This window comes from Pristis pectinata, chromosome 3 (genome assembly GCF_009764475.1).
Source record: "Pristis pectinata isolate sPriPec2 chromosome 3, sPriPec2.1.pri, whole genome shotgun sequence".
In the NCBI taxonomy this organism is placed as follows: Eukaryota; Metazoa; Chordata; class Chondrichthyes; order Rhinopristiformes; family Pristidae; genus Pristis; species Pristis pectinata.
Window position 1 is genome coordinate 54859274 of NC_067407.1, and position 14868 is coordinate 54874141.

The 14868-nt window shown below is 38.9% G+C and overlaps 1 protein-coding gene across 2 annotated transcripts in view; it reads left to right on the forward strand.

The window, feature by feature from the left end:
• Positions 1 to 14868, forward strand: part of uap1 (UDP-N-acetylglucosamine pyrophosphorylase 1) — a 45867-nt gene that overhangs the window by 20823 nt on the left and 10176 nt on the right. For both annotated transcript variants that reach the window (XM_052013147.1, XM_052013146.1), the window contains exons 3-7: positions 2205 to 2380; positions 4692 to 4864; positions 11145 to 11338; positions 11445 to 11585; positions 14000 to 14188. In XM_052013147.1, coding sequence (XP_051869107.1) covers positions 2205 to 2380; positions 4692 to 4864; positions 11145 to 11338; positions 11445 to 11585; positions 14000 to 14188 — 873 coding nt within the window. The remainder of the gene's footprint in view (positions 1 to 2204; positions 2381 to 4691; positions 4865 to 11144; positions 11339 to 11444; positions 11586 to 13999; positions 14189 to 14868) is intronic.

Sequence of the window (14868 nt, forward strand, 5' to 3'; positions counted from 1 at the left end):
GGGCTGCAGTGAAGTTGACCATTGATGTTGGCGGCAACAAGACTTTTTTTTGGAGAGAAAGTTAAATAGAGATGAAGTTCTAAGGTTACAGGTGGCAATTTTAAGGAGAGGGAATAACACCAGTTTGGAAAATGAAGTTGGACAGCATCTGAAGTAATAGAACTACTTAGGAAATTATGAAGGAAAGGTGGTTGTCAGTTTATTAGGACAGGAGTAAACTGAGAATGAGTTTGGAGAGGGCTTGAGGGAAAAGAAATCAGGAGAAAAAGGCTTGGGTTTAGGATAGAAGTTTCTTGGGGAATTTTGGCATTACAGGTAAGTGGAAGAGGCTGTTGAATAGATGATATTGATAGTAAAGCTGTGGACTTGCAATTATTTGAGTTTCTTTGGGAGCAGATTGTTTATCAATGTTTACCAACAGCTTAACCCAGTGTAATATAATTGTTATTCATCAGTCAAGTCTGCACAAATAAAAGTTTAGAGTTTAGAAATTGGACCCACTTGTGCAAGATTTTTCTGCACAATTTGCACATAAGAAGCTGTTTTGTGCATGCAAGATTGTACTGGCATTCATTTTGGGATGGTTAATGACCATTAGGAAATTGGCCTAGGCATTTCCAGTCACAATTGGCACACCTGACATTTGTTTGGTATCAGACATGCAACTAGTGGCATCATCCAGTGTGCAGGAGCCATTTGTACTTACTGACAGATTGGTAAGGTGCAGTTCTGGTCATCACACTACGGGAAGGATGTGATCAAGAAAGAGAGGATGCAGAAAAGATTCACAGGAATGTTTCCTGAACTGGACGGCTTGAGTTGTAACGAGAGAATGGAGATGCTGGCCTGTTTTTCTTGGAGCGAAGGAGGCTGAGAAATGACCTTGCAGATATTTATAAAATTATGGGGATAGTCACAGTTTTTTCCCCCAGGGTAGGGGAGTCTATAGCATAAGTTTGAGGTGAGAGGGGAAAAATTTAAAGGGGATCTGAGGGGCAAGTTTTTCTACATAGAAGGTGGTAGGTATATGAAACGAGCTGCCATAGGAGGTGGTAGAGGCAGATACCAGTACAACATGTAAAAGATATTTGGACAGGTACGTGGATAGGAATTGTTCAGAGGAATGTGGGCCAAATGCAGGCAAGTGGGATTAATGTAGATAGGCATCTTGGTTGCATGGATGAATTGGGCTGAAGGGCTTGTAATTGTGCTAGATAACTATGAATCTGAATCTTTATGATCTGTACCTTCTCGCTTGCTATTGGAAGAGTAAACCCTGCAGGAAGTAAGCAAAGAAACTCAAATTAACGGGTGCTCGTTGGAACATCAATATTTTTTCCATTGTTTCTGCCAGACTCAATTTCTGTGGTTCCATTTTTGTTCACGAGCATCAAGAAAGATCACAGCATTTCTATATTATGCATCTGTTGAAAGTGCTGCCATCATAAACCCCTGATGAACCCATGATTGTAGCAGTTTGGGGCCACTCACCACATAAGGCTCAATTACACCAGTCCTTTATCTGGGGTGTGCCTGAACACACAAGGAAAGCATCATGTATCCTCTCCTCTGTTTCTCTCACCTCTGACTCATTTTGTGTTGCTGTACTTTGGCTGCCATCGAAATTGCCTTGTTTCCTGGGAGTCAGCACAGCAATGACTCAACAACTTCACGTAGTTGCAGTCAAGAAATGTGCAGGTAAATTTTATGTGAATGATTCGGGTGAAAATTCTGAGGTTTCAAATCAACTTTATTGCAAATTTCTGTTTTTAACATTTGTTTTCTTCCTTGTTGGGTCACTAGACTAGGCACTAATGCTATACACAGCATTCATTCGGTGAACTAAAAAATGTGAACATCTTTTATTGTCTATTTATTAACAATAGATTATTTCTCCACCAGGTGGCACCCTGGTCCTTGTTTTTAAAACTGATGTTTCTTGTAGGAATAACTAGTTTTATACAGTGTATATCAACATCCTAGAATTTTCTAGAGAGAGTTTGGTTTTTACACAAGTAACTTTTTTATTGTTTTCATCAAATCTTTATTTTTGTAGTACCTCTACCATTTTCCTACTTGACTTGATACAGTTAGTGTATGACATGCACTTCTGCCAAAATCATTTTTAAATTGATCCAACAGCTTAGATTTTGATTTGTTGCTTTATTTGCCTTTTAAATCTTTTTGTTTTTGAATCTCTTTAGGTATATCATGACTAGTGGTCGGACAATGGATTCTACAAATGAGTTTTTTGTTAAAAACAATTACTTTGGTCTACAGAAGGAAAATATCATCCTTTTCCAACAAGGAATGTTGCCAGCTATGACTTTTGATGGGAAGGCCATCCTTGAAGGAAAAAGTAAAATTGCAATGGCACCAGGTTGGTTTTTTTGAATTGATATTACTGCTAGCCATCTGGTGCAGATCATCAGATCATGAATGTATACCTGACTTCATCTGCCCATCCTCCTTGCCCAAACAAACCCAATTGTTTCCTTTCAAGGATGCAGGTCATCTTCCATTTCTAAAATGCAACTCATGGCACCTATTACTTTCTTTTCAAATAAAAATAATCGCTGGTTACAGCATTTGACCATCAAGCCTAAGCTAGCTCTTTACGAGAGTAATCCAGCCAAAATGTCTGTCCATAGTCTTGCAAATTTTTCCTTTCAAGTACCTATCCAGTTCCCTTTTGACATCATGATTGAATCTGCCTCTATTATTCCTCCTGGCATGTATTCTATTATCCAACTGCTTGTACTTTCTTAAAACAAAATCCTTGTCACTTTAGGTTCTTTTCCCAGTTGCCTGCCTTCTATATCCTCTGCGACTGGAACAGTTTCCCTCTTTTTACTCCGTCTAGACCCTTTATGATTTTTAAATTCCTCCAAATTCCATTCTCAACTTTTTTAAGGTTAACAGTGCAGCTTTCCCAGTCTATCCATATAACAAAAATCCTGTACACCTTATTTCAGTTACAGCTGAGCCAATGTCTGGTAGAGATTCTTCATGACTTTCTTGCTCTTGCACTCAGTGCCCCTATTTATGAAGCCCAGGATCCTCTCTGCTTAACCTGCTTTCTCAACCTGCTCTGATTCTTTCAACGATTTATTGCTCTTTTCCTGTACACCTTTTCAAACTATGCCCTTTAATGCTTATTACCTCCCTCCATTCTTCCATTGGAAATGTAACACTTGGTATTTTTGTGTTAAGTTTCATCTGCCTTGTGCCTGTCCATCTCTACACCTCCTTGAAATCTTTTACCAACCTGACCTCTGCAAAACACCAATACACGCTTCCCTCCAGTTGCTTGGCACGGCTCTTGTTTCATCTCACTTAACCAGCTTTTTATGCATGTTGCTATGCTGCTTTTAATTCTTGATGTACAATTTTAACTGCATTTCCTTCATTGAGCCTCCTTGTTAATTTAGCACTTTTGAAATTTATCAGGGGGTCTTAAAGTAGAAGTCAAAATTATAAGAAATTGCTACTTGATATATAATTGGGGAAAATAGGACTAGAGTCATGCCAATTCTGCCACTTAATTAGATCATGGGTGATCTGTATCTCAACTACATTTACCTGCTTTAATTATGTCTCTTGAAAATATTGTATGGTAAAAGCTGTCTTAAAATTTTCAGTTGGGTTGTCATCCACAGCATTTTGAAGGTGGTTTCAAATTTGTACTAGTGGTATTTTTTCATTTTACTTCATGCTCCCTTATTCTATATTGCCTCCACTTGAGAGGATTCTTCAGTATTCACCCTTTCGAATTCCATTTTTAAGCACCTCAACAATGTCTTCCCTTGTCCTTCTAAATTCAAACTTGCCTTATAATTTAGCCCTTGGGTTTCTTCCTGAGGAATCTGCGTAGTCTTTCAAGAGATAATGTTTCCTTGCATTTATTGCCCAAATTCATTATGATATTTGATAATTGAGTTTATTTAAAAATCTCTGCAAATGAAGTCTTTCTTACTTCCCATTTGTATTCCAGCCGTTGAGGTTTAAAGGCCAATACTACATTAACCTTTTATTTTGGATGTTTTTTTGCACCAGTGCACAAGTTTTGACTACTTTTCCATTTGTCTCCCCAAATCCATTGGTTCCTTAACATATTCTGATTTACAATTAAGAAAGAATTCCAATTTGTCAAGAAGATGATTTCACCTCCCCCACCACAAATTGCATCTTACTTGGTTTTGTCCACTCAGCTGTTCCCGGCTAATGGTGGGAACATTTTCTTAAAAATAATACTAATCACATATTGAAGAAATTTGGGGAAGCAAATATGAATATTACTTGACCTTTTTAGTACAGTTTTCTTTAAATGATTCTACTTTTTTTTGGAATTACTTGCTGTACCTGCTAGAAAATATGAGGTGATTATCATGAAGTGATCAGTGCTTTTAGTGACTTTTTCTGCCTTTTTTTTAATTCTTTACTTTACAAACTGTATAGCTAGATATTTGCAGTTAAGCCTGCAACACTGTACAACACTGAAAGCAGTAATTTAGTGGCATTGCCGAATGGCTGATGATAAAGTCTACAACATTCTTACCTTTTTGGTTGATTAATAATGTCTGACATTTTCAAATTTGAACAAATTGGTTCAAAATTAAACAGAATTTGAAGCTTGCTGCAGTTTAAATGTTTCAAGACTGTTGATATTCATAAATTATCTGGTTTCACAGACGGAAATGGGGGCCTTTACCGTGCCCTTGGAAATCAGAAGATTGTGGAGGATATGGAAGATCGAGGCATTGCTTATGTTCATGTGTATTGTGTGGACAATATTCTTGTTAAAGTTGCAGATCCAATCTTCATAGGCTTTTGTGTGAAACAGCAAGCTGACTGTGGAGCCAAGGTATGTGTTTTTTAAAATTTGCACCATTGGAATTTGTGGAACTTTGCTTTTGGTTCATGTATTTCTATACTGCAGTGCTAACTGCACTTATGAAGAATTTGATTGGCAATAAAATGCTTTGGGATGCCCCAGGACATGAACTTGGTCAAGTTCTTCCACCTTTTGTTTTGTTATTTCTCTCCCCAGTATGGTTGCCATTCGTATGCAGATTATATTGTACAAGTTACTGCCCAGTTTACATTGTACATGTTACTGTCCAAATTACAACCATGAAAATTGAAGATTACAGGATCCTTGTTTTATGAATAGAGATGTCAAGTATAAAAGTTAAGGAAATATTTTTTTCAAATCAGTGGTTAGACATTAGCTCCAGTTTTTTTTGTCTATTTCTGGATGACTGTTGCAGCCAGTATTTAAACATCAATAGATCTCACCTGTTCTAAGTACTAGAGCATCTTTTGCAGCCATTCATAAAGACACATGTATCATGTGGATAAATCTATAAATTAGTTTGTACTGTAAGTTCACTGGATGGATGTTAAAGCCTACCAGAGAAGCAGAGATTTGCCAGAATTGTTCAAGAAGTGACAGACTTTAGCTGTTAGGAGAGATTGTTCTCCTTGGACAGAAATGATTTAAGGTGAAAATGTCTCTACTGGAGGAAGCCAAAAGTTTTTCTTTAAATTATTTAACACAGCAAACTATTATCTCGGGATGCAAAGCCTGAAGTGGTTGATGGAAGCAGATCCAATAACGTGCAAAAGGAAATTAGGTATCTATTTAAAAGTAATTATTCAGAGAATGAACACATGGAGAGGATTAATTGGGAAATGCTCTCACAGAAATTGCATCAACACAATGCACAATTGCACAGTGGTGAGAAAAGCCCCTTTTAATACTCTGATCCTAATCTGTACCTCGAGTATTGAATACAAGAAGAATTATCTAGAACTGCCATTCAAAATGGCTGTGACTAGAAAGCTTCTCATAGGGTGACACAAGTTGATAGGACAATTAACATATGTACAACTTCCAGAAGGCATTCAATCCTCAAAATGGCCTACAAAGACGACAAATCAACAGCTATTGACAATAACGTGTTCTCTCGTGTAACAGATGCAAATAAGACGTGTTTATGTTAAAATAATGCTGTTCTACATATTCAATTTTTGTGGATTGTTACCTTGGTTATTGTTATCTATAAAGGAAAAAATGCCAACTGGATTTTATTTCTCACTTAGAGCATAGTTTTTTTTCTGTGTACATTTTTTTGGTTTTCCTTTCTGCATACTACATAGCCTGATTTAGATGTATGATCACCTCATTTAAAAGTTGGAAATTATTAACTAATCTGTTGCAATGCTCCAAGAAATTAAAATTGATTTTAAGTATGTAAAGAATGGAGGCTGACCTGTCTTGACCAGATATTGGCGAGGAAACTGATTGAAAGGACTTCCTTTGGCTGTTGTGAGCGTCTTCAGAGCTGGAAAATGACATCAACAGTGCATGTGCACATTTATGGGATGAGCAGCAGAGACCATTTGCTAGAAGTAGGCAGAGCAGAACAGCACTTGATATGAGCAATATTAAAATAAAGTGTTATCATCTTGAGTAGTTACTCAAGCTAATCCTCCCAAACCCACAAACATGAACCTGTTCAGCATTGGGTAAAATGACCCATCATCTCCGGTGCTAGTTGATTGCATCATCCATTGCTTGTAGGTTGCTAATTGATTTTGTTTTTCATTAGCTATTGCTTTGATTCCACAAGTGTTTGGCACTTTCTAAAGTTGTTTTAAGTTAGTTGAAGAGTGCTGTGACAGATGCGGAAAGTGTTTTTTCCTGGGTTGTTCCCAATGTGGGTACATTAACAGGCAATTTTCTTGAAATAATGGCATGATTGGGAAAGTGAGCAGAGTACACTCACGCAGAACAAGTTGTTGGAAGAGAAAAGAGTTCCTTTCAAGCGGCCATTTATGCCCTTTGTTCGAGCAGAAATACACCTCAAACCTTGTTGAGGAACAATGTGAAATATCTATGCTTCAGTAAGGATGCTTTCATTGAAAGCTGGCACCTGCCACAGTGAAGACTGTAATCCCAGAGCAAGGTAAAACCACATTGCTAGCAGCCATCAAAGTGACCATAACAACATGGTTAGCTCCTTCAGGTTTTATCTGGAGATATTTGCAGACTCTTGCTGTTTATGTAAGGGTGGTTACGGAAGTTCTTTATTAAAATAGGATTCACAACACTTGAATTCTTTTCTTCTAAAGACTAGCTGCAGAAGGGAGCTCCCAGCTTCACTAGGATTGTGGATTTCTTCTTGGTACAGGGTGCAGTTGACTTCATGGATGTAGTTTTGAGGGCACATTATTCTCAACACTGGTGTCCCACAAGATGTGTCCTTAGCTTCCTACTCTACTCCCCATACACTCATGATTGCATGGCCAGATTCTGTTCTAACTCCGTCTACAAGTTCGCAGATGATACCACCGTAGTGGGCTGTATCTCAAATAACAATGATTCGGAGTACAGGAAGGAGATAGAGAGCTTAGTGACATGGTGTCGTGACAACAATCTTTCCCTCAATGTCAGCAAAACAAAAGAGCTGGTCATTGATTTCAGGAAGGGGGGCAGTGCACGTGCACCTGTCTACATCAACGGTGCTGAGATTGAGAGGGTTGAGAGATTAAAGCTCCTAGGAGTGAACATCACCAATAGCATGTCCTGGTCCAACCATGTAGATGCCACGGCCAAGAAAGCTCGCCAGTGCTTCTACTTCCTTAGGAGGCTCAAGAAATTCAGCATGTCCCCTTTGACACTTACCAACTTTTATCGATGCACCATAGAAAGCATCCTATCTGGATGCATCACGGCTCGGTACAGCAACTGCTCTGTCTAAGACTGCAAGAAACTGCAGAGAGTTGTGGACACAGCTCAGCACATCATGGAAATCAGCCTCCCCTCCATGGACTCTGTCCATACTTCTCACTGCCTCAGTAAAGCAGCCAGCTTAATCAAAGACCCCACCGACCTGGGACATTCTCTCTTCTCCCCCTCCAATCAGGCAGAATATACAAAAGCCTGAAAGCACATACCACCAGGCTAAAGGACAGCTTCTATCCCACTGTTATAAGACTAGTGAATGGTTCTCTACTACGATAAGATGGACTCTTGACCTCACAATCTACCTCGTTTATGACCTTGCACCTTATTGTATACCTGCGCTGCACTTTCTCTGGAGCTGTGAAACTTTACCCTGCATTCTGTATTTTACCTTGTACTACCTCAATGCACTGTGTAATGAATTGATCTGTATGCAAGACAAGTTTTTCACTGTACCTTGGTACAAGTGACAATAATAATAAACCAATTCCAGCTGTCTTATACCAGAACCCAATGACATTCCATTCCCTTAAAAAGTCCAGCTGATGTGTACAACAGGATGTAAGAAATAAAAACAAGAGTAGCCCACATGACTCTCAAATGTCAGTTCTATCGTTCATTAAGGAAATGACTGATCCTGTGTCTGGATTCCATTTTTGAGCAGATCTCAATATCCTCAGATTCTTAACCTTGAATATACTTCATGACTAAGCATCCACATTCCTGTTAGAGGCTTTCAAAACCTTGCAACTTTATTCACTCATAGTTGTACATCTTGCCTTCACTCTGCCACACCTATCAGTGTGCACTTGACTGCAATGCAAAGATAAAAACAATCATAAAATAAACATTCCAGATCACATTTGTAAATATTAACTATGCCATCTCATAAACAAAATTCAACAAGTCACCATTACATACTCCATTGGTGCCTGTCTTCTGCCTTTCTTTGCTTGTCTAGAGCACTCTTGAGCATCTTTTTACTGTCTGTGTTCAATAGGTCATTGTCTGTCCTAATGCAGCATTATGTTTGTGCTAGGCATGCCTAGCAGATGACTGTTGACTTGCAGTGAGGAGACTTAAAATGGCCTGACAGGATAGCCATAAGCTGCTCTAGATCCAGGAGGTCCTGATGCAGACTCAAAATTCCTTATCTTGAGCAGCAACAGTTTGGGCTGAGTGACTGGCAGGTAGCTGCAATAGCATTAGCAAAGTGGCAGTGGTGGGAGGACAAATCATGTCATTTTGATAGAGGGCAATAAATATATGCTCTGCGACCTACTTCCACACTCTGGACGGGAAGTAAAGCAATGCTATAAAAACTATTGGAGGATAGATTGCTAGACTGCTATGACATTCTACAAATTCTTTGTATCCAAATAGTCAAAGCGTGCGTTACATCATTCATACAATGAATTGCTGGTGCTGCCAAAGAAGCTGCAAAGTGATCTTTCTTATGTTGCTGCTTCGTGGTTGGGTCCAGAAGTATGCTTCACACTAGAAAGTATATGCACAGCGAAGCCCTGGGCCTGTTTGTTACCCAACACCTTTGCTACTTTGACATTGAACAATGCTTCCCAGTGCATCAAGCATCTCACTGAATGTACCCCAAATGAGACCATGCTTGTATCTTGCAGGTTGCAAATCAGAGGAGATTGTGGAAAGCATGAGGTGAGACACAAGGAGGATTGGGTATTTTGATAATTTCACCACACTCAGTAATGGACAACACGATCTCCTTCATGGGTGTAAAGACCTGCAGGCATGCTTCACCCCCTTCCCACTTGGTTCTTATTGTGTAGTTTGTTCTGTGAGAGGAACGTACATTGGTATGAAATCTGGACAATGTGGCTATCTTTTATTCCAGTTAGGTATAAAGTAGATTTGGGGAGGGCAGAAAAAGCAAGGGGATAGATAAATGCCCACATTTTCCTCCTCAGTGCTAACAAACCTGGGAAGCTGAATGCCAGGGCCTTGACAAATTGAGGATTGACCTGGCATTGACACCTGCCCATGACTTGCTCATTAGTCTATTTCCAAAGAGTATATTAATTTTCAGTGAGCCTTTGAACTCCCAACTGAAGTTTGGCAGGCTAAGTCTGATGAATTCTGCACCTCTTATGAATCACCACTACATGGGATGAATGGCCCCTGCAAGTGCAGATGACATCTAATGTTTGGTCCTCACAGGCAGTTTACTGGGAAATCTCAGATAATGTTTCATGGTTATCCTTTTTCTGGCTCTCCACACCAAATTAGGATACAGCTGAGAAAACATCACAAAGTTTCTATGTCAATCTCTGAAGAGGAAGGATAAATTTTAAAAGAAAGTACAAAAAAAAATTAACCACCTGCTTTTACGTTCTTCTAAAATGCAATACATTGAGCCCTACACCCCCCTCCAACTCCCCTTCATGCTGGACTTATCTTCAGATTCTCAAGTCCCAGGCTAGGCCAGACTCCCTACTCCTTCCCAGGGTTACACTCAGAGGCCCTTCACTGCTTGATGATCCAAGTTAGCAAAAATTTCTCATCAAAGGAGGACTGATCTCTGGGTTCTTGCAATCTGGCCAATTTGCAAAGGGGTGGGGGAGGAAGAAAAATAAATAGCAAATGTAACTGCTGGTCAGCAGCTCAGAAGATTCAACACATTACAGCCCAGGTTGGAATCTTCAGCACCTGTTCCAACCGGAATGCATGCAGGAGATATAGTCCAGTTTTAAGTAGTGCAGGCTGGCATTCTAGCAGCTCATGATATCCCTCCTCACACCTCACCCCTCACCCCATACCCCCTACTCATCACCAACTACCCCTGCTGCCCCCACACACACCCACACCTTGCTGATTGATGCAGCTGATGAGTAGTGCTGGATGTGGCCTAAGTTCAAATAAGCAGGCTGCACTTAGTTGGTATGCTGCTGAGAATGCACGGTAATTGCACATCATGATCCATGTCAGTTTTCAAGAATTCAAATTTGGCTTCCAGTATCTCTAATTTTTTTTGAGAGAGGATTATTTCCCAGGAGGACATTTTTATTTTTTCTTAAATTATTCAGGAAATAATTAAGAAAGAACACCTTGATTATGATTTCAGTTTTACTTGTGCTAGTAGATATTTTGAATCGGCCTGTGCATGTATTAGGTCCTAATCAATTTTCATTCTGTACTTTCTCCAATATTCTTAATACTCCATTGAAGTTGGGGAAATAATCACCAACTTTAAAATATAGTTGGAAACTTATTGGTCTCAGTTTACATGGTGTTCATTTGGTTAAGTGGCTAGAAGTTATTAATCTTTTCCTGCAACAAAATGTTCGATCTCTTTTTGTAATTGAATAAGTAAGTAGAAATGACTACTATTTGCTTCAGATACTTTGTTTTTATTTAATTTCAGGTGGTAGAAAAGACGCACCCAACTGAGGCTGTTGGCGTCGTGTGTAAAGTGAATGGCCTGTATCAAGTTGTAGAGTACAGTGAGATCACTCTAGTTACTGCACAGAAAAGGAATGCTGATGGACGTTTAACATTCAATGCAGGGAACATATGTAACCACTTCTTTACACTACAATTCTTAAAGGATGTTGTGAAGTAAGTTAAAATACAGGGTTCATTCTGTAAAATATGGTTGACTTCAGGATCCATCAAGTAAATATTTCATTATTGTTGAATAAGTCTACTTTTTGTGTTTCTTTAGAATCCATGAACCTAAGCTGCGGCATCACGTTGCCCAGAAGAAAATTCCATACATTAATGATCAAGGTCAACAAATTAAACCAGATAAACCTAATGGAATTAAGATGGAAAAATTTGTATTTGACATCTTTCAGTTTTCAAAGTAAGTTTTCTTTGTAGGGAATGTTCTAATATATTTTCTTTCTCTATATGTCCTGTAAAGAGGGCCTCGTGGTTAGTACGATTCATATAATACCTTGTCCAAGAAGCCATTCTTCAATTGAGACTAGAAAATGACTGCATGAGAAGAATCTGACAAAAGCACACACTGAAGAGTGGCGCAACAGTTGGCAAAGCTAACTGCAAGGTTTCTGGAACTGCGAAGTCGGAGAAATATCTTGCGGAAGTAGAGAGCCGGGTCTAGGAGGAGCTACAGACTATGCTGAGCAGTGGAAGCTGATAGCAGTAGAGATCTCAGTTCCAGGAATCAAGCTGTGCACTTGGACGCATTACCACAAGAAGTTCAACATTTTTATCAGAAACTATTTCACTGAGAAGATTTGTGCAGCAGAATCTTGCCCAATTTCATGACCTCACCAGTCACTGGTAACAAGCAAATGCTGCACAGGAGCTGAGTACTCCTTCTACTCCTTTTGGTACTAACAGAGCACGTGTTGGAAGAGGGTGGGTGTGCTAACTTTGCTGGGTTCAAAGGTAAGTGAGAAGTGCTTGTGAAGTCAATTGAAGTTGAATCCCTCATGCCTTCCAAGGCTGCAAAGTTCAGCTTGGCACGCTCAATGCTTAGGCTTTTGGATGTTGAATGTGTTAATCTAATGATCAATGTGCTTGCACAGATTTGTGTTGCAGATTTCATCAACCATTACTTGGCATTGGTTATGAGTGCACTAGGTGCTTATTTTTGCCAGAAGTTTACAGAGTAAGCAAATAATCTCTATTTGAAATGTGCACTTTTAAATTAGAGCTCTGTACTCTGGATAACGTTTTAACCTTGTGCACCAAAACCATTGAACAATGACATGGTCCCAACCCCAGACAAAAGCTGTGCCACTTAAAGTGAAGTAGATGGCACCTACTTGCACATCTTTCTCCACTGGCTGTTTCTACGATTATACAAGGATTTGGTGCTTTCTGAGATTAAAAGCAGACAGGGCGTATTGTGCTAGTTAATGAAGAACTGTAAATTGATTCAAAGGCTTCTGGTCAACCAGTTGGTCGCATTAATAGATTTATGCTCTGTGCTCCCCCCACCCCCAAAGTTAAGAGAGCACCTATTCCATTACATAATTGGAAAACTGGTCCTTTCCTGGATTGTAACCTTCATGAGAATCTCCTAGGTCAATCTCAGTTGTGGATTGCTTGCCAGCACCAGTTGCGGTGACAGTGCACCTCCCATTTCCAATTTGCAGGTTGGCTTTAGCTATTCAAGAAATTGGGCTTGCTACTGAAACAAGTGAACAGCCAAAATTTGGTGGAGTGCTGGTAAACAAAACTCTAGGCACCAGCTGATGTGCATCATGATTCTCATACCAGATTTAAGGCTTATCCATATTAACCCCCTTTTCCACTCCTAGTGCCCACTACTTCCACTGGTGTTGAGAATTGATTCTGGATACATCCGTAGTTTTCTGGTGTTTAGATCACCAACCAAAACCCTGTGATACATTTGTTTACATGCCTCAGTATAACCAAAGCTACATCTTTCTACTGTTGCAGGAAGTCCCAGGGATATTTTAAAATACTATTTTTCCCCCATAAGTATTAACTTTTGCTCACAGATAAGGAAAATGAGAATAACTTATAAACTTTTAGTGGGAGGAGTATGATATCCTCTTCCTGAATTTCCTCCTTAGTAACTCAATTTAGATTTCTTTTTATCACTCTAATTGCTGGTAGAAAGGGATTTGCCTTTGGGGCCAATATTGTTGTTCTTGTTTCAAAGGTTAGTGTTCCTCAGTGAATGTTTTTTGTTACTGCTTGGAACGTCTTACCACTAATATGTGAGTTTAATTTTGGCGGTCATATTGGCGTCTGCGGTGACTACTAGCATTCTGCTTGTGTAGCGTTAGCCTTTTATAGGATATTATTTATCCAATGCACATACATCTGATTGATCATTTTATTTGGATCCATTTCCATTCTTACATTCCACTCAAATTGAGGGATGCAGACTTCATCTGTTACTCATTTAAAGGAATATATTAACTACTACAGGATTGATGATCAGGAATAGTTCTTTTTTTGGTTACTCATTGAAACTTTTAAGCATACATTGTTTCTCATCAAACCAAATAATTTGATTTTAAATATTGTAAATTTTATCATTCTCTTGGGGGGAAAAAAACTTGACTTTTCAGGAAAAGAGAACCAAGGTAACCTTTAACTGTGTTATTTTGCCCTGTTATAAATTTTCTGGTGGAATTGTACATTAAAATTGCAAGAAATGTATGCAGTTTTGCCTTTGGATACTTTGGAAGTCTTTAATGCTCATATTTTAATGTAAGAGTTTAATATTTGCAGTTTCAGAGTCATAGAAGTCACTTGTATGTATTTTCATAGGAAATTTGTAATATTTGAAGTCTTGCGAGAGGATGAGTTTTCTCCACTGAAGAATGCAGATAGTCAGGATGGGAAAGACACGCCTACAACAGCACGCCATGCATTGATGTCTCTCCACCATCGCTGGGTTCTAAATGCAGGTGGGCACTTTGTTGATGAAAATGGAACAAGGATTCCAGCAATTCCCAGGTATGTATTTAAGTGAGGTATCTACTATTAAGTTTACCTTTCTTTAATAGCACCTCCTAAATCTACAAGTTCCCACCACCTAGAAGGTGCATATTAAGTTCTTCACGTTTGGGTTTCTTGTCGAACACATACCATGCTGCTATAGGTGTACATCAGTTCACATAGTTTCTGGCAATGTCAAAATTCTTATACACCCTACCTAAGTGTATATTGGGAGGACTTCCAGCAGACAGGTTACAGTGATTTGGCAAGCCCTTGTGTGACTATCTAGAGAATGTCAATAAATGTCAGCCTTGTCAGCAATACTATATCCTGAGAATTAACTCTTTATTTTTAAAGTTAAAAATCTTGCCTTTTAAAATTCTGATGTGTGCTTCTGTTTTTTTTTAAACTTGCTCCTCATCTGCTGATCCCAAAATTAAAGATAAGCAACAAGAATTTTCTTGGAGTTTTTACCAACTGCAGCCAGAACATTAGGAGACATCTTGCAAATTGTGTTGACGTGTCATCACTGTTTTGTGACAACATAGGATAATTTCATTACATAAATTTTAGCATCTGAAAGAGATATTGTTATATAGTATGAAAAGTAGAAATTTGAGTTAAGTAGTTTCTAACTATTATCAAACCCTGAAATTGGGTTGCTGCTTTCCAGTTAGCTTCACTGATTATGTGCCACA